General features: G+C 35.4%; 1 protein-coding gene across 1 annotated transcript in view; it reads left to right on the forward strand.

The window, feature by feature from the left end:
* WDSUB1 (WD repeat, sterile alpha motif and U-box domain containing 1) overlaps positions 1 to 19,997 on the forward strand; it is a gene marked incomplete at its 5' end in the record, with an annotated part of 40,897 nt that extends 20,900 nt beyond the window's left edge. Inside the window, 2 exons of the mRNA XM_081096112.1 lie at positions 1,504 to 1,644; positions 19,826 to 19,997. Of these exons, the coding sequence (XP_080952238.1) occupies positions 1,504 to 1,644; positions 19,826 to 19,983 (299 nt within the window). The 3' untranslated portion in view covers positions 19,984 to 19,997. The remainder of the gene's footprint in view (positions 1 to 1,503; positions 1,645 to 19,825) is intronic.
* Between the last annotated feature and the right edge of the window lie 205 nt (positions 19,998 to 20,202).

Below are 20,202 nucleotides of genomic sequence, written 5' to 3' on the forward strand. Positions count from 1 at the left end.
GAGGTGTGTATAGACACCAATAGAAAGAAAGTTGATGGGCTTTTCATGGGAACTATGGGGCATTCTGAAATGTAATTCTTTTCTTCTGTCCACAGCACCCCAAACACCTCCACCTAAAGTAGTGCTATTACCTTGTTCTAAACATGTAAACAGCTAGTAACACTAAACTTCCTGAAATTAAAATTAAGAATTTTAAAACTTAAGATAAAGATAAAAATACAAATGAATGAAACGTGTGTACAGTCTTAGACAAACAGATGAACTTTATTTGTGATTGCGTTTCATACGAGAATTAGCAAATAATATATACAATTTCATAAAGTTTAAAAACATAAGATGGGATATTTTATTGAATTTATTGGGGTGACCGTTTAATAATAATATAGAGGTTTTAGGTTATGTAGTTCCACAACACATCATCTGTATATTGTATTGTGTGTTTACCACCTCAAGTCAAGTCTCTCTTTTTAAAAAAATATGTTTTTATTGATTTCAGAGAGGAAGGGAGAGATAGAAACATCAATGATGAGAGAGATCATTGATCTGCCTCCTGCACGCCCCCTACTGGGGATGGAGCCCGAAACTTGGGCACCTGCTCTGACCTGGAATCGACCTGCTGATTCATGGGTCAGTGCTCAAACACTGAGCCACACCAGCCGGGCTCAATCCTCTTTCCATCTCTATTTATTCCCTTTACCCCTTCTACCTCACCATGTCACTCTGGCAATCATCATACTGTTGTTTACATTATTATGCTGACCATCTTTAAAGTTTATTTTTAGGAATTCTTTTGTCTAACCAATAATAATAAGCCTTTTCTGATTTTATGTAGTATATTAGTGTTCAGCAATCTAAAATTCTTGAGGAACTTTCAGAATCTAAGATTGTTTAGAATAAATAGTCTATTAGTTGCTGATTTATATTAACCACACAATATTCTATACCAGTGGTTGGCAAACTCATTAGTCAACAGAGCCAAATATCAACAGTACAATGATTGAAATTTCTTTTGAGAGCCAGATTTTTAAAACTTACACTATATAGGTAGGTACATTGTTATTAACTTAATTAGGGTGCTCCTAAGCTGGCCTTTGCTAAAAACGTCCTCAATCTGATTGAGGTACGTTCGCTGAGGTGGACCCCTTCCAACTCTCCCATCCACACTCGTCTTGTATACTTGTTTCGTCTATCTCCTTTCCGAAAACCGACTGCGCATGGGCCATGAAGTTTCAATCGCACTGTATGTGCGTGCCCGCACGTGGTATTTTGTAGAAGAGCCACACTCAAGGGGCCAAAGAGCCGCATGTGGCTCGAGCCACGGTTTGCCAACCACTGTTTCATACTATAAAAATTCATGAAAGGATTTATAAAGAAAACAGTTCAATGTGGTAAACAGTGTCTGAAGGTTTTTACTTGTAACAGATAAAATCTTCCTCTATTTGTTAGATTTGCATAAAAGTTACCAGGAGTTCTCCAGTCCTAACAGAGTAAATTTCTTTTTAGAATCTCTAGGGCTGCGCAGTAAAGTTCTGAGGAAAATCGAAGAGCTCAGGACAAAGGTGAAAACCCTTTCTTCTGAAATTCCTGATGAATTTATATGTCCAATCACTAGGGAGCTTATGCAGGATCCTGTCATCGCTTCAGGTATGTGTGATACTCTTCTAAGTTTCAAAGCATACTGTGTGCTAAGTGAATAAATAATGTAGACAGTTCACATAAGTTTTATAAATGTGGATAAATTTCAAAATTCCTCTTCTGTTTCTTGGAAGTAGTTTTTTTTGTGTGTTTTTTTTAAACTCATTATATCGGAGGTAAATTATTGGTGAATATTGTATATTTCTTCTTTTAAAATTTATTAGGGTGACATTGGTTAATATGATCATAGAGGTTTCAGGTGTGGGTTTCTGTGTTACAAGATCTGTATATTGCATTGTGTGCCCACCACCCAAGTCAAATCTTCTCCCATCACCATATATTAAGTATTCTTCACCCTTCACCCCCTTCCTTCTGGCAACTACCACACTGCTGTTTGTGTCCAGGAATTTCAGTTTTATATCCCACATATGAGTGAAATCATGGTTCTTAGCTTTTTCTGACTCACCTATTTCACTTAGCATAATATTTTCAAGGTCCATCCTTTCTTATGCCTGGGTAGTATTCTAATCCTCTATCGCAGGACACTTTAGTTGTTTCCATGTCTTGGCCTCCATGCATAATGCTGCAATGAGCATGGGGTGCATATATCTTTGCAAATACATGATTTCGAGGTTTTCAGGTAGATACCCAGAAGAGGCATTGCTGGATCCTATGGTAGTCCTGTTCTTAATGTTTTGAGGAATCACCAGACTGTTTTTCTGTAGTGGCTGTATCAGTTTACATTCCCACCAGCAGTGAATGAGGGTTTCCTTTCTCCACAGCCGCTCTAACACTTGTTACTATTTGTCTTGTTGATAATAGCCATTCTAACAGGCATGAGGTGGTACCTTACTGTAGTTTTGATTTGCATTTCCCTAATTCAGGGTGGGAAATGTCTGGGGCCGAATAGTACAAAATCATTTGGTCTGGCTCTGCCAAGGCGTTAAGGGTGAGCTAATGAAATGTTTGACCAAATATAGCAGGCTAATTTTCAAGTTGGTAATTTCATATGGCCCAAGAATGATGTTATAAATACCCAGATGGCCTTGGCAGAAAAAAGGTTCCCCACCTTTGCTAATTGCTAGTAGGTTGAACATCTTTTCATATATCTGTTGGCTGTTTGTATGTCTTCTTGGGAGAGGTGTCTGTTCAGGTCTTTTGCTTATTTTTTGATTGGGTTGTTTGTGTGGTTGGTGTTGAGTTTTATGGGTTCATTATATATTTTGGAAATTAAACTTTTGTCAGAGCCACTGTTTGCAAATATCTCCCATTTGGTTGGCTGCCTCTTTGTTTTGTTGTCAGTTTCTTATGCTGTGCAGAAGCTTTTTAGTTTGATATAGTCCCATTCATTTATTTTTGCCTTTACTTCCCTTACCTTTGGGGTTAAATTCATAAAATGTTCTCTACAACCAAGGTCCATAAGTTTGGTACCTGTATTTTCTATGTAACTTATTTATTTATTTTTTAAAATATTTTTATTGATTTCAGAGAGGAAGGGAGAGGGAGAGAGAGAGAGAGAGAGAGAGAGAGAGAGCGAGAAACATCAATGATGAGAGAGAATCTGTTGAGTGTGTTTCCTTCCACGACCCGCGTGGAGTAGGGTTCGGTACCTGAAAGAAGAGCCGCACAACAAATGAGAGAAAAGACACGAGATAATTTTGCAATATCGGAGGTCCAGGCGGGCAAGTCCAACTCAAGGAGAGGGACTTCCACCCATGCTCAGGCTGCTCCAATCTTTTATTGATCTGGAGTTGCCCTTAGGCAAGCGACCCCCCATTAACAGGCAGACTAGCCCATCAGCAAGGATTTACATAATAATAAATGGGGGAGTAGTTTCACCTACCACTGTCTGGACAAACAGAGGTGGCGCCTAGCTCCGGGCTTTGCTAGGGCTTCAAAGGCACCCAGCCTTCGGGGGTTTCGGGAAGGGGGTTTCGGGAAGTGCTCTGTCTATGCTTATCAGATAGTGAAGGCAATAAACAGTTTCCCACAAGAATCATTGATAGGCTAACTCCTGCACACCCCCACTGGGGCTCGAGTCCACAACCTGTGCATGTGCCCTTGACCAGAATCAAACCAGGGACCACCCTTCTATCCGCTGAGCAAAACCAGCCTGGGCCTATGTAAGTTATTGTTTCAGGTTTTATATTTTGATCCATTTTGAATTAATTTCTGTACATGGGGACAAACTGTAATCCAGTTTCATTCTTTTCCATGTGGCTTCCCAATTTTCCCAGCATCATTTATTGAACAGACTCTTTACTCCAATGTGTACTTCTGGCTCCTTTGTCGAAAATTTTCTGCCCATATACATGTGGTTTTTATATCTGGGCTCTATTCTGTATGTCTGTTTCTCTGCCAGTACCATGCTGTTTTGATTATCATAGCTCTGTAGTATAATTTGAAGTCAGGTAATGTGATACCTCCAGCTTCATTCTTTTTTTCTCAGGATTGCTTTGGCTGTTTGGGGTCTTTTGTGGTTCCATACAAATCTGATGATTTCTTGTCCTAGTTCTTTTAAAAATGACATTGGGATTTTGATGGGGTTGCATTACATCTATATATTGCTTTAGCCATTTTAACTATGATGATTCTTCCAATGCATGAACATGGGATATTTTTCCATTTTGTTGGATATTTTTCAATCTGTTTTAATAATGTTTTGTAATTTTTAGTATATAGGTCTTTCACATTCTTTAAGTTTATTCCTAGGTATTTTATTCTTTTGGTTGCAATTGCAAAAATAATTTTTTTTCTTAAGTTTTGTTGTTAGTATATAGGATAGCAATGGATTTTTGTATCCTGCAACTTGATTGTCTTTGTTTATTGTTTCTAATAGTTTTTTGGTGGCGTCTTTAGGGTTTTCTATATATGGAGTCATGTCATCCACAAAAAGTGACACTTCTTCCTTCCTTTTGATGCCTTTTATTTCTTTCTCTTGCCTTATAGCTCTGGCTAGAGCTTCCAGTTATGTTGAATAAGAGTGGTGAGAGTGGACATCTTTGTCTTGTTCCTGATCTTAGAGGAAAAGCTTTCAGTTTTTCACCATTGAGTATGATATTAGCTGAGGGTTTATCATATATGGCCTTTACTATGGTGAGGTACTTTCCATCTGTTCCTATTTTATTGAGTGTTATAATCATAAATGTATGTTGTATCTTAACAAATACTCTTTCTGTGTCTATTGATAAGATCATATGATTTTTATCCTTTCTTTTGTTAATGTACTAGTATATTGACTGATTTGTGTATGTTGAACCAAATTTGTGCCCCTAGAATGAACCCCACTTGGTCGTAATGTATTATTTATTTATTTATTTTTTTATGTATTGTACTCAATTTACTAGTATTTTGTTTAGGATTTTTGCATTTGTATTCATCAGAGATATTAGTCTGGAGTTTTCTTTTTATGTGTGTGTTATCCTTGCCAGGTTTTGGCCTCATAAAATGTATTAGAAAATATTGCCTCTTCTTCAATTTTTTCGGTAAAATTCATTGATAAAGCCATTTGGTCCTAGACTTTTGTGTTTTGGGGAGGTTTTTGATGGTTGTTTCAATTCCTTCACTGCTAATCAGTCTGTTTAGATTTTCCAATTCTTTATGATTTAGTCTTGGAAGGTTATATATTTCTAGGAAAAACGTATATTTCTTAATAAATAAAGTTAGATATTGTAGATTTGGATAAGATGAGAGACAAAGGAAGTAAGTTTTACAAGCTTTACTTAAACTTGTGAAATGTGTAGTTACTAGAATGTAAAGTTAAAATTTTGTGGGTTTTTTTAGGATTGACTGTTCAGAGCTATTATGTTTAGTTTGTCTATCATGATTTAAAAAACCTTACAAAATAAGAATTTAAAGATTATAAAGCTGCATCATTCCATGTTAATTTCTAATCTTTATCAATATACAGACATACATACATGACATAGTTGTAATCAATGAGTCCATATTGTTTTAAATTTGTGTAAAACATTATATATGTAATATATATACACTATATTTGAGTATTGACTTAGTCTACATAATTTTCAGTTTTAATAACTTTATTCCATTGTGACTCTGTGCTACACTTTGTTTGACTCTTCTATTTGATGTATGTATGAGTCCACAAATCTGTATATTGTAAATAGTGCTGCACATCTTGGTACTCCTTTCTTTCTGCTGTTACCATTATTTAGGGTTATTTTCATGACATGTGTGCCCCAAAGCAGAATTAGCCAATCAAAGAATACTTGAACATGAAAAAGAACAGTCTTGATAGTTTTTGTTAACTTTGTCATTAGATTTTTCTATCCATAAAAAGTTTACAGTTCTAATAGCAATATATTTAAGTGTACCTGTTTTTTGTTTTGTTAGCATTGCATATTTTTCCCCATTAAAAATAACTGAAGTATTTCTTTTCTTTTTTTTGCAATTATTTATTTTATTTTTTAAATTTAGTTTTATTGCTTAAAGTATTACAAAGAGTATTATATATGTCCCCTCCCCCCCACCCTTGACCTCACCCTGGCCTCCACTACTCCCCAGTGTCTTGTGTCCATTGGTTATGCTTATATGCATGCATATAAGTCCTTTGGTTGATCTCTTACCCCACCCCCCTCCAACCCTCCCCAGTCTTCCCACTGTAGTTTGTCAGTCTGTTAGATCCTACTCTGCCTCTGTATCTATTTTTGTTTATCAGTTTATAATGGTCTTTATTATCCATAAATGAGTGAGATCATGTGGTATTTCTCTTTCGTTGACTGGCTTATTTCACTTAGCATAATGCTCTCCAGTTCCATCCATGCTGTTGCAAATGGTAAGAATAACTTCTTTTTTTACAGCAGTATAGTATTCCATCGTGTAGATGTACCACCATTTTTTAATCTACTCATCTGCTGATGGGCACTTAGGCTGTCTCCAAATCTTAGCTATGGTAAATTGTGCTGCTATGAACATAGGGATGCATATATCCTTTCTGATTGGTGTTTCTGGTTTCTTGGGATATATTCCTAGAAGTGGAATCACTGGGTCAAATGGGAGTTCCATTTTTAACTTTTTGAGGAAACTCCATACTGTTCTCCACAGTGGCTGCACCAGTCTGCATTCCCACCAGCAGTGCATGAGTGTTCCCTTTTCTCCACATCCTCTCCAGCACTTGTCATTTGTTGATTTGTTGATAGCCATTCTGACAGGTGTGAGATGATACCTCATTGTTGTTTTGATTTGCATCTCTCGGATGATTAGTGACTTTGAGCATGTTTTCATATGTCTCTTGGCTTTCTGAATGTCCTCTTTTGAAAAGTGTCTATTTAGGTCCTTTGCCCATTTTTTGATTGGATTGTTTACCTTCCTTTTTGTTAAGTTGTATGAGTTCCCTATAAATGTTGGAGATTAAACCCTATCATTGAATTTTATAACTCTATTTTGGTGAGTGTAATGATTGTTTGGAAATACATTGCTTATATTGTTAGGCAATAAATTTTTCTTTTTACCTAGTATCTTTACCTAATCATTTTTTTAAAAATTGAATTTATTTGGGTAACATTTGTTAATAATAAGTTTCAGGTGTACAGTTCTATAATACAACATCTGCATATTGCACTGTGTGTTCACCGCCCAGAGTCTAATCTCCTTCTATCACCATATATTTGGCTCCCTTTACCATATTCATCTTCCCTCCACCCATTAACTCTGGTACCTGCCACTGTTAACTTTGTAAGTTTTTGTTCTGTTCTGTTTGTTCATTGCTTTCTGTCTTTTATCCCACATAAGAGTGAAATCATATGGATGCAGTCTTTGCAGAGGGATGAAGGATTCTTGTCCTTTTCCATCTGACATGTTTCACTTAGCATGATACTCTCAATATCCATTTATTACTTATGGTTGAGTAGTGTGTGTATGTGATGTCTTTTTTATCCAATCATCTGTCAAAAGACACTTAATTTTTTTTTTTTTATGACGTGGCTATTGTGAAGAATGCTGCAGTGAACATAGTGGTATGTATATCTTTTATGAATAAGTGTTTTCAAAATTTTGGGGTACTTAGAAGAGGTATTGTTGGGGTCATATGGTTGTTCTATTCTTAGTTTTTGTTGTTTTTTTTTTGAGGAGCCTTCATACTGTTTCCCATAGAGGCTGCACCAATTTATATTCCCATCAGACTGTACAAGGGTTCTCTTCACATCCTTTCCAACACTTGTTATTTCTTGTCTTATGATAATAACCATTCTAACAGATGTTCGATGGTATATCATTGTGGTTTGGTTTGCATTTATCTTAATAGCTAGTGAGGGTGAGTATCTTTTCATATTTCTGTTGGCCATTTGTATGACTTCTTGGGAAAAGTACCTGTTCTGGTCCTCTGCTCATTTTTCAGTTGGTTTTTTTGTTGTTGACTTGTATGGGTTCTTTATATATTTTGGAAGTATATTTGCAAACATATTCTCCCATTTTGTTGGTTGCCCTTCTGTTAATTTTTTTGCTGTGTAGAAGCTTTTATTTAAAAAAAGTTTTCTTAGCAGCCTTTATTTTGAGGTAGTCCATTCATTTATTTTTGCTTTTACTTCCCTTGCATTTAAGGTTAAGTTCACAAAAACCCCTGTGAGACCAAGGTCTGTAAGTTTAGTGCCTATGTTTTAAATCTTTAATCAATTTTGAGTTAATTTTTGTGTATGGTGTCAGATAGCATTCTAGTTTCATTCTGTTGTATGTGGTTTTCCAATTTTTCCACCACCATTTATTGAAGAGGCTTTCCTTTCTCCACTGTATGTTTTTGGCTCCTTTGTTGAAAATTTGTTGCTCATATATGTATGGATTTATTTCTGGGCTCTCTATCCTATTTTATTCATCTGTGTGTCTATTTTTCTGCCAGTACCATGCTGTTTTGATTATTATAGCTTTGTAGTGTAATTTGAAGTTCGGGAATGTGATTCCTCCAGCTTTTTTTTTTCTTTTTCTCAGTATTGCTTTGGCTATTTGGGGTTCCATACAAATGTCATGGAGTGTTCTTCTTTTATTTTTCTATTTCTTTGAAAAATGTCATTGGGATTTTGATGGGAATTGCATTATGTCTGTATATTGCTTTAAGTAATATGGACATTTTAACTATGTTAATTCTTCCAATCCATGAACCTAGAATATCTTTGTATCTTTACTTTCTTTCAACAGTGTCCTGTAGTTTTCTCTGATAGGTCCTTCACTTTCTTTAACAAATAAACTTAGGTATTTTATCCTTTTGGTTGCAGTTGCAAATGGGATTTTCTTCACTTCTTTTACCATTATTTTATTGTTAGTATATAGAAATGCAACAGAATTTTTATACACTGATTTTATATTCTGCAGTTTTACTCTAGCCTTTTGATGGAATCTTTAGGGTTTTCTATGTATAGAATTGTTAATTGTGGAATTAGACCTCTATCCTTGAGTTTGGCTAAGAAAGAATTCAGAGTCAAGAACTCTAATGCAATTGGTTAGAAAGTCACAGAGGTAGAAGTGAGCCAGCTGGGCTGTGTGGATGCAGGAAACAAGTTACAAAGGCAAAAGAAAGCAAAGATAACACCCCTGAGGGAAGAACAGAAGGAAAGGTGTGTACATGCTCCAGAGAGAGAGTTGGGTAGGGGAGGAGAGAAAAGAGGAAGAAAGGCCAGGCATGCTCAAGAGTGCGTGAACACCCTTGTTGGAAACATTAGACTATGTGAAGGCGTATTTCTGGACTGTCTATTGGTACACGTGCCATACCACACCATTACTGTCAATTTGTAGCAGCTTTGGAAATGTGAGTGTCCAACTTTGTTTTCCTTTCCCAAGATTATTTATTTTGACTATTCAGGGTCCCTTGCAAATCTATATGATTTTTAGGATGTATTTTTCTATTTCTGTAAAGAAGTCATTAGGATTGTGATTGCTTTGGGCAGCATGGGAATTTTAACTGTTAAGTCTTCAAATCCACGAACATGGGACATTTTTACTTTTATTTGTGCTTTTAATTTTATCTTTAAATGGGATTTCCTCTATAGTTTTTTATTAGTGTATAGAACCACAAGCGATTTTTGTTGAAAGTATTACAGATGTCTCCTTTGTTTCCCATTGACTACCTCTACCCCACACCCGCCCAGGTCTACACTGCTCTATTGTCTGTGTCCATGGGCTATGCATATAAGTTCTCCAGTTAATCACTCCCCATCTTCCCTCTGAAATTCTTCAGTCTGTTCCATCCTTCTATGTCTCTGGATCTGTTTTGTAGATTTCTTTTGTGTGTGTGTTTGTGTATGTATACCCTTTAGGTACTATCCTCTTTAGATATGCTGGATTTGATGTAATCGCTGTAGTTTTCTTGTAATGTCTGTCTGATTTGGTATTAAGGTAATTCTGGCTTTGTAAAGTGAGTTGATAAGTGTTTGTATAGTATTACTATTATTTTCCCCTTAAATGTTTGATAAAACTTATCAGTGAAATCATGATATAGAGTTTCTTCTTTGTAGGAGAGTTTTAAACCACAGATTGTTATGAATTCAAATCTAGCTTTTAAAAGGCTGGCTCATCAAATTAGACTTGTGAATATTCTCTCTTCTTGGAGGTCTACATTTTTTTAATCAACTTAAAATATTCTCGTTGGCATCATTTAATGTATTTTGTCTCATTCATCTTAAGCTTGGCTCTTTATACCTACGTGGTATATTTCTAAAATAAACGTAAGTATACATCATGAACAATCTTTCACCAAGGGTAATCAGTACCCCCATTTGTCTATTTCTATTTTAACATTATAGGTTAATCAGAACATTTTTTATTAAACTTCATCTAAATTGAATCAAAGTATATCTCTTCTGGGTCTAACTTCTTTTAATAAGCATCATGTTTGGGTGATTTGTCCCTGTTGCACAAAGCAATAATTTTTTAATTCTTATGTGTGAATATACTAATTTATTTGTCCATTCTACTACTGATGGTCACTGTTGCCCTGAACCTTTATTCATAGTTTGGTGTACATACATATATATTTCTATTGAGTATATTCATAGGAACAGATATAACATTCAGTTATTCAGAGTGGTTAAATCTTTTACACTTTCACCAGAATTGTAAGTTGCTCCAAAGCTGTGTGTCTTTCACCTTTTGTGGTGCCACCATTTATTTTTATTTTTTTTATTGAAGCAATTATAGATTTACATGCAGATCTAAGATCTAACAGAGAGAGGTGTCTTGTACACTTTGCCTAGTTTTACGTGTGTGTGTCAAGTTCTACACAATGTTGTCCAGTTGGGGGTTTGAGCATTAACCATCTGTCAGAACAGTTCCAAACCCACAAGGACCCGACCCCTGCTGTTGCCTTTTTCTATCTACATTCATTACCTGCCTGTTCTCTTCTCACCTCCACCAATAATCTAGCCTCCATTTTAAAGAGCTGTATGAATGGAATCGAAATCATACAGTAAATAACCATTTGGGACAATCTTTTTTCACCTTGCATAATCCTGAAATAGTCTTTTTAGCCTTTCTGTGGGAAACATAAGCTGAATTAGTTAATTTAAAAAATACTCAGTCCTCATTTCTAATGGAATTGAAGTGATTGATACATTTGGGATAATTCCTTCCAACATGTTTCCAGTTTACTTTGCTTTCTTCTAGTTCCCTTCTACTTTTCCTTTCCTGAATTAGCATGTGTCCTTTTTTGGAAGGCATGCACTTTATTAAATTGCCTCAGAAAAATTTCCAAGACCTATTTCTGCCTATATTTCAACATATTTACACAGTATTTGTATTCATTCATCCTTTTAAATTATGAAAATAACATTGAAGAATCATACAGAAATATATATTTTAGAAATGGGGAGACCCTTCTATACTCTGGTTTATCCTTCTAAACATTTATAATTTGATCTATAACATGGGATATGATACATACTTTTAAAAAAGTCCCCTTATTTAATGAATCAGATACTATTCCTTGTCAGTATATGTTCAGAACTACTTAATTCTCAACTGCAGGACAGTATTTTATGGTATGAATGTGCTACAAATTAACCTTTACTCTGTTGATAGACATCATTCTCCAAGTAATTCTATACAAAAACTCTTCATAGTAAGTATAGGTACACTTACTTAAATATTGCTGTTGGATAAATTTTCTCACCTTTCATTATTTTAAAAATTGGCTTTGCCCATTTAGACTTCAGATACATTTTAAGTCATTAAGGAAATCTTGACATTTTTATTAATTTGGGGGTGAACTGAGGAATAGAAAAATCAGTGTTCACCTTGTTAAAAACCTGTCTAACCACTTTGCTTTTTCTCTAAAGTTTTATTTCAATGATGTATGTGTAGAGAACACATTCTCTTGCTTGGCTTTGCAGTGCAAGCACAATACCAGTTTAGTTTTCTTGGATACATATTTTTCTCTTGTTCTTCAATGCAATTTCATGCCTTTTTATCAGTTCTGGAAAACTTTCAGCCACTTGCATTCTCTATACCTCATTTCTTTAGACTTTATAAAGTTCTCAGACCTACCTATAAGCCATTTATTCTGATTGTCTGTTTTAATGCTATTTAACATTCTCATTGACTGCTTATTATTTCAGGAAGTCTGGTTTGGCATGTAGACTAAGGGCACAGAATGCTTGAGTTTACACCCCAGCTCTGTCATTCCCTATTTGTGTGACCTTGGAAAGTTATTCATAAGGTTGTTTGCAGATTAAATGTAGGTAACAGTGCTCTGGGGCAGTCTAACTTAGAGAAACAGTGGCTGTATGAGTATTAAATATTCCTTTTTCATAGTGTACTGTTTCATTAGTTTAGAAATACTCACAGGTTATATTCATTTTTTGATGTTTGTAGGATCCTGGTCTCTGTCTGCCTGTGTTTCTTTGACTTCAGTGGTGTAGTACCTGTGGAATTCCAGCATGGGAAGAGGGTGTAGAACTTGCTTTGTCCATTTCCCAGGACCACATGTGGGCTGACAAAGCTTTTTTTATTGAACAGAGATAGTATTCAGAGCCCAGGCCAGTGAGCTAATTTTTCACTTGACCTTTCATTAGGGTGAAGCCCTTTGAAACTGGATGCTTCAAATCCATGTAAAAAGATGCTTCTTCTAGTTACCATTTCTAAGTATAATATAGCCAGAAATGGAAATCTAGAATGAAAGTATCTTATAAATAATGGTATTTTGCCAGAACCCATTCATCTGAGTATATCAAACTGATTTTTGAAATAAGATTTTGTGAATGGAGCTTACTAGATCTTGTGTTAGAACTGCCTGTTGAGATCAACTAAAGGACTTGTATGCATGCATATAAGCATAACCAATGGACATGGGACACTGGGGGATGGGGGACTGTCTAGGGCGGGGGAATAAAATGGACACGTATGTAATACCCTTTGTAATACTTTAAGCAATAAAAAAAAAAAATTAAAAAAAAAAGAACTGCCTGTTAAAGATGTTGGTTTATAGTAAGAATCAGATGGTACTGTTTGGATGAAAACTTTAAAAGGTAGTGAAGATAAACCTAGTTAAAACTGAATGTAATGTACACTATGTATTTCTTTTCAAAATTGCCAGTTTCCCCCCTGGTGACACATTTGATTTCAAATAAGCTAACTCTAGTTGCAGTAAATTTCAGGTATGATTTTTAAAAGAAACCAGGAGTACCAATTATTTATTTTTAATTATAATAATGTCTCATTGCTTTTTCATTTATAGATGAAAAGCTCTCTGTATCTCTGATAACCCCTCTTGCTGCTTTGAGATGAACTTTGGTAGAACTGTTTCAAAATTTACAATATACAAAAACTAGAATGTAGATCCACCAGTAAAAACTGTTATTTCAGGGTATTACTATTTTCTGATACAGTGGAAAGTTGATATTAAATGTTAGGGTAAACTATAGCTAGTGTAACTGCCTTTCCTGTACTACATAACCTGTACCTTCCTAGAGTGAAGGAGTTGACATTTTATTCATTGCTACCTGACAAAGGCAATAAAATACTATATGACGATAATATGCTCTCACACTGTAGATATAATATACCTATGAAAAACTAAAAGCTAACTAAGTAAAAGCCTATTTGAAATTTAGTTGCTGAGGGAGAGAAAAAGATTACTAATTTGAATATTATAGTAAGAAATCAGTATACAGTAATAATGTTCTTGTTGTCTTCTTTTGAATAGATATTAGTGTAAACATAATCAGTAAATAAAAGATACAAACCTCCCTAAGCATCAACATAGATAAAATCAGCTCCTTACTATGGTGAAATATAAAAAAAGAATGATAGGACTATTACCAAACATACTGGTACGTCTGCTAACAAAGCTAAACCCAAACTAAAACAAGGATTCAGAAAGGTTAGAAATAAGAGGGTAGGCAAAAATGAGACAACTAAAGAGGGGGTTACATACTTGTCTGCAAAAGCAGAATTAAGACATGCCCCAAATTTACAAAGATACAGAAGGATACTGTATAATGCTAAAGACCACGATTCTCAGTGAAGGCAACCATTACTAGCTATGCAGTCCCAGACTTAAAAACTGCAGATGGCATCCAGAGAAAACACAGTGATAGACTTGATCATACCTCTCCATCCAAAATAGATCAAAGTAATATAAGTAATATATATCTCAAACCCTGACATTCAAAACCATATTTAAGGAACAAGCACCACCATCAGAAACAATATTATGTCATCATGATAGAATAAGATTAACAATAAACCTGTGCCCTTTTCATTAGGTTAAAAACATGCTATTATCAGATTTATTTAGCCTAGTGGCAAGTGAATTAGCTCATTTATCATACATTTTTTTATAAATAAAAATTAAGTCCAGCCCAGCCGGGGTGTGGCTCAATGATTGAGCATCGACCTATGAACCAGGAGGTCACAGTTTGATTCCTGTTCAGAGCATATGCCCAGGTTGCGTGCTTGATCTTCAGTGTGGGGTGTGCAGGAGGCAGCCAATCAATGATTCTCTTTCATCATTGATGTTTCTCTCTCCCTGAAATCTTTAAAAACATAAGTCCATATAAGTCCTCACACTTAATGTTGCCAATATGTTCTGTCTTTAAACAAAATGACATAACAAATCCAATTTTACCATAGGCTAATTGATATTAACAAGAATTAAGTTCCTACATCATCTCATCAACATTATAACTAAAGGATTTTAAACAGAATGACATTATTCAAGAATCTGCTGTTTATTTGCCTTATTAAATTGATCTTACAACTCAACAGTAAGACAAATAACCCAATTAAAAATAGGCAAAAGATTAGAAGACCTTTCTCCCCAGGAGGTATATGAATGGCCAATAAGCACTAGAAAAGACAATATCATTACAGAAATGAAAGTCAAAACCACAGTGAGATACCACTTTATATCCACTAGGATGACTAGAATTTAAAAAAGGAAAATAATGTATTAAGGATATGAAGAAATAATGCTAGTGAGAAGTTTTAAAATGGTGGAGTTGCTGTTGCAAACAGTTCACAGTTCCTCAAACACATTTACCAGGTGATCCACCAATTGTATTCCTAGCTATATATCCAAGAGAATTAAAAATATATGTTGCCATAAAAGGTTGTACATGAACGTTCATAGTAGCTTTATTGGTAATAGCCAAAAAGTGGAAAGAACTCAAATGTCCCAATTATTGGATGAATAAATAAAATGTGGTATATTCATTCAATGGAATATTAATCAGCCATGGATGAACCTTAGAAACATTATTATGCTAAGTGAAAGATGCCAAAGACCACATATTGTGATTCTGTTTATATCTACAAAGACAAAATAGTGGTTGCCAAGGTAAGGGAGAGTGACTGCTAATGGCTGCAGGTTTCTTTACAGAGTAATGAAAATATTTTGAAATTATATAGTGGTGATGGTTGCACAAGTCTGTAAATTATATCTTAAATGAAAGCAAAAGGCAGTAACAGTATCTGCAGAAAGCATCTACCATCTCTAGGACTTAGGGAACAAAGAGAAGTTGAGGTTATCAAGGCCTCTAAGAAGGGGGAGCTACCTAACTGACACTAGTTTCTCTAAAAGTGGAAGGATAAGACAAATTTGGGCAGTGCCAACAATGAAGCAAGCAAAGAAATCTGGAGAGTAATTGACTACTCCTGCCAGGTGAAGTGTCATGGCCAGGCACAGTGCTGAGAGGTGCCTTCACTCTGTGTCTGTCTTCCTTTAGAGCAGTGGTTCTCAACCTTGGCTGCACATTAGAATCACCTGGGAATCTTTTTAAAATCCTGATTTCTGGGCCTCATCCTCCGGAAATTCTGTTTTTTTGTTGGGGGGGGGGGGGAGGGCACAACATTAGTAACAAACAGAATTTCCGGAGGATGAGGCCCAGAAATCAGGATTTTAAAAAGATTCCCAGGTGATTCTAATGTGCAGCTAAGGTTGAGAACTACTGCTTTAGAGAGTCCTGTCTAGGATCTAACAAGGAGCCAGCTGGCAAAACAGAAATGGGTTTGGAGCTGAGAGACAATAGGTTAATAGGCTTAATCAGCATTTAACAAGTTAAATGAAAGAGGAATAAATAACTTTCATGTGTGTAAACACAAAGGTATAACAAAGTTCTTAATTTACAATAACAAAAGCAAAACTCTACACATAAATATGCAGAATTTACCAGACACAACAAAACTATAAAACATGGTGATAGGCAAGAAGACTATTTGGTTTCTCTCTGGAGATTCAGAAGGTGACTATGAGGTTCCATTGGAAAGAACACACAGCAAAGAGGACGGTCACTGGCACTCCCAGATGTGAGGAAATGTTATAAAACCGCTCTAATAACACACTGTGCAACTGGCACATGAATAGACAGACCGATGGAAAATAATTTTTAAGAATCCAGAAATTGATCCAAGTGCATTTGGAAACTCAGTGAATGATAAAAATGGCATTTTAAATCAGTGGGAAAAATAATGTAAACAAGTGGTATTTTTACCACTGAAGTCATATGGAAAAGGATAAAACTAGCTTTACCTCCCTATATTGTACATCTAAAATTAGTTCCAAATGGATCTGATATATCAACATAAAAATGAAACTGTACAATGTCCAGATGAATATGCAGGTAAATTCCTTGATAACCTGAATTCAAAATTTAAAAGAAATAAGTGAAAAATAGATGGAGTGTTAATATTCCATAGATATTTTAAAAATCACTTAAAGAAGAGTTAATACTAATCGTTCTCAAACTTTCATAAAACAGACGAGGGAAGGGACTTATCCAAATTTATTTTGCATCACCAGCATGACCCAGACAAAGACACTACAAGAAAAGAAAATATGCCAATATTTCTGATGAACATAGATGGAAAAATTCTCAAAATATTAGCAAACCAAATTCAGTGCATTAAAAAGATAATACACCACGATCAAGTGAAATTTGTTCCAGGGACGCCAGGATATTTCAACACTCATAAATCAGTGTGATATACATTAACAAAATTAAGGATAAATATTGTGCAGTTATCTCAATAGATGTAGAAAAAGCACTTGCCAAAATATAATATCCATTTATGATTGAAACTCTCAACAAAGTTGGTAGGAGAGGGAACATACCTCAACATAATAAAGACCATGTAGGCCCAGCCGTGGCTGAGTGTTGACCTATGAACCAGGAGGTCATGATTCTATTTCTGGTCAGGGGACATGCCCAGGTTGCAGGCTTGATCCTCAGTCATGAAGGAGGCAGCCAGTCGATGATTCTCTCTCATCATTGATGTTTCCATCTCTCCTCCATCTCTAAAATCAATAAAAATTTTATATATATATATATATATATATATATATATATATATATATATATATCTTTCATGTAGGATAAGCCCACAACCAATATCATAATCAATGGTGAAAAGCTTTTCCTTCAGTTCAGGAACAAGAGTGAATAAAAAGATCACTCCTGCAACTTTTATTTAACACGAGTGTCCTGGTGCATGGATTCGTGCACAGTGAAAGGAAATTAGAAGAAATATTTTAATATTGCTATTCGCCCTTTCTCAGTAATAGAAGTGTCAACCAAATTCACGATCAACAATGACAGATCGAAGCACATGCGTGTGATTGGCATCAGCGAGAGCTTTATGTGTGTTGCATATGTTTGAGTCAACTTAGCCTTTTATGTATATATAGAATAAACTTGCTTAATTAGACCTGCTTTCTGATTTAGCTAAAGTTTTTCCAGCCCAGTGAAGCACCCCAACTTCTCTTTCAGGTAATTTGTCAGCAACGTAGCTGTAAATATCAACACCAAGCAGATTATTATTGTAGATCATGCAGGGAGAACAAAGGGTAAAATACTTAATTGCAGCAGTTTTTGACTATATGCTGTGCTGTGAGAAAAACCTGAAGTCATTTTCAAGGTCCACCATTTCTTTCTTCTTTTCAGTCTGGTCAAGTTTCTAAACTTTCTACATCTCCGTTTTCTGGCTAATGAAAAGAAAATAGGATTCCACCGAGTCTCCTACCTACCTATTCCAGGACTTCTGTGAGGATCAAATGAGATGAGGCACTGGAAAACGCTTCACAGACATTTGGTTAAAGTGGAAAATATTTGCACCTGGCTAAAAGCAAGTCATGTTTCTGGGCTGAAGAAACTGCAAGGGGGGCTACTCACTAGGGAGAGGAAGCTGGGCATTGCTATGTGACATCATTACCCAGTGCCCACAGCCACCATTTTTGGGCTGGGCTGTGGGCTGCGGGTTGCATTTTGTGCCATAGGGTCTTGGCTGCAATTTGGTGGGCTGTCACTCCACGGTGGTGGTGGGGCCTGTGTCTCACTTGCAGGAAGCCGAATGTTGCTTTGTTGGCACCAGGTCCGCGGTGCTGTTTCTTTGTAAATGGCCAGTGTGTGTTACAGCAGCTCCTGCGTTCAGTGTCTGCCCCCTGGTGGTCAGTGCACATCATAGCTACCAGTCGGACACAGCATATTAGCCTTTATATATGTATAGATAGATAGTATTGGAAGTCTTATCTAGAGCACGTAGGCAAGAAAAAAAAGACATCCAAATTGGAAAGGAAGAAGTAAAAGTACCTCTGTTTGTAGATGTCATGACATTATACACAGAAACCTCTAAAAACTCCACCAAAAAACTGTTAACAACTAATCAACAATTTCAGTAAAGTGGCCAGAATACAAAATAACTACACAAAATTTAGTTGTATTTCTGTATACTAGTTACAGGCTACCAAAAAAATTAAAGCAATCCCATTTACAATCATATTTAAGTGAATAAAATACCTAAAAATTCATTTAACCAGGGAGGTGAAAAACCTGTATACTAAAATTATAAGACATTGATGAGAGAAACTGAAGAAAACACAAAATAAGTGGAAAGATTTTCTGTGCTCATGGGTAAGAATATTAAAATGCCCATACTGCCCAAAGCAATATATAAATTTAATGCAATCCCTATCAAAATTCCAATGGTATTTTTCAATGAAATCAAACAATCCTACAATTTGAGAACTATGAAAGACCCCAAATACCTGAAGTAATCTTGAGAAAGAAGAACACAGCTGGAGGTATTACAATTCCTGATCTCAAACTATATTGCAGAGCTATAGTAATCAAAACAGTATGGTATTGGCATAAAGACATAAATCAACAGAACTGAATGGAAAGCCAAGATATAAAACTATACATGTAAAATCAATTTATAACAGAGGAACCAGGAACATACAATAGGAAAAGGATAGTCTCTTCAGTAAATGGTGTTGGGAAAACTAAACAGCCACATGTCATAAACTGAACCTGGACCACTACTGTACCCCATACACAAAAATCAACTCAAATGGCCAGTGGATCTGAAATATTTTTTGCATCATACATACCTTTACTGTCAAGTACTTAGTGGGATGAGTTTTAGAATCTCTCAGTATCTGTTCTTATGTATCTTCAGTACCACTATACTCTGCCTGGCTCTTTTCTTCCTTTCCGCTACATCTGAATTTGACAGTTGTAGTGTTCAAAATGAATCAAGTAAAATACTGACACTGTTCAGGGTGATTTGTGCAATCTTAATGCATCTTAAATGGTAGAAATTAGGGTACTGTGGCAGAAATATTTGGCAGTAGTGATATATCCCAACAAAGACCTTGGCCATGGAGTTTTTTTATATCCAACTCATTTTAGTGATCCTAACTTCCTTTTTCTACATTGCAAATAATTTGTGTATGTGTTTTGTTTTGTTTTAGATGGCTATTCATATGAAAAGAAAGCGATGGAAAACTGGATCAGCAAAAAGAAACGTACAAGTCCCATGACAAATCTTGTTCTTTCTTCGGCAGTACTTACACCAAATAGGACTCTGAAAATGGCCATCAATCGATGGCTAGAGACACACCAAAAATAAAATTATTTATATTATATTGTATTATTTACATTTTATCAGTGATCTCATTTGAATGATTTAAAGGTAAATACTAATTGGACATTATTAAAAGCAAGATGGGAGAAAGGTAAACGTCTTAAATTTAGTTACCTACAAAAATTATTTAGTATCTTAATTCTTTAAAATATATGGGCTAAATAACACATTAACCTCTTTTCTATTCTATCCTATTTAATAAAG

This window comes from Myotis nattereri (assembly GCF_964212035.1).
Source record: "Myotis nattereri genome assembly, chromosome: 7".
Classification (NCBI taxonomy): domain Eukaryota; kingdom Metazoa; phylum Chordata; class Mammalia; order Chiroptera; family Vespertilionidae; genus Myotis; species Myotis nattereri.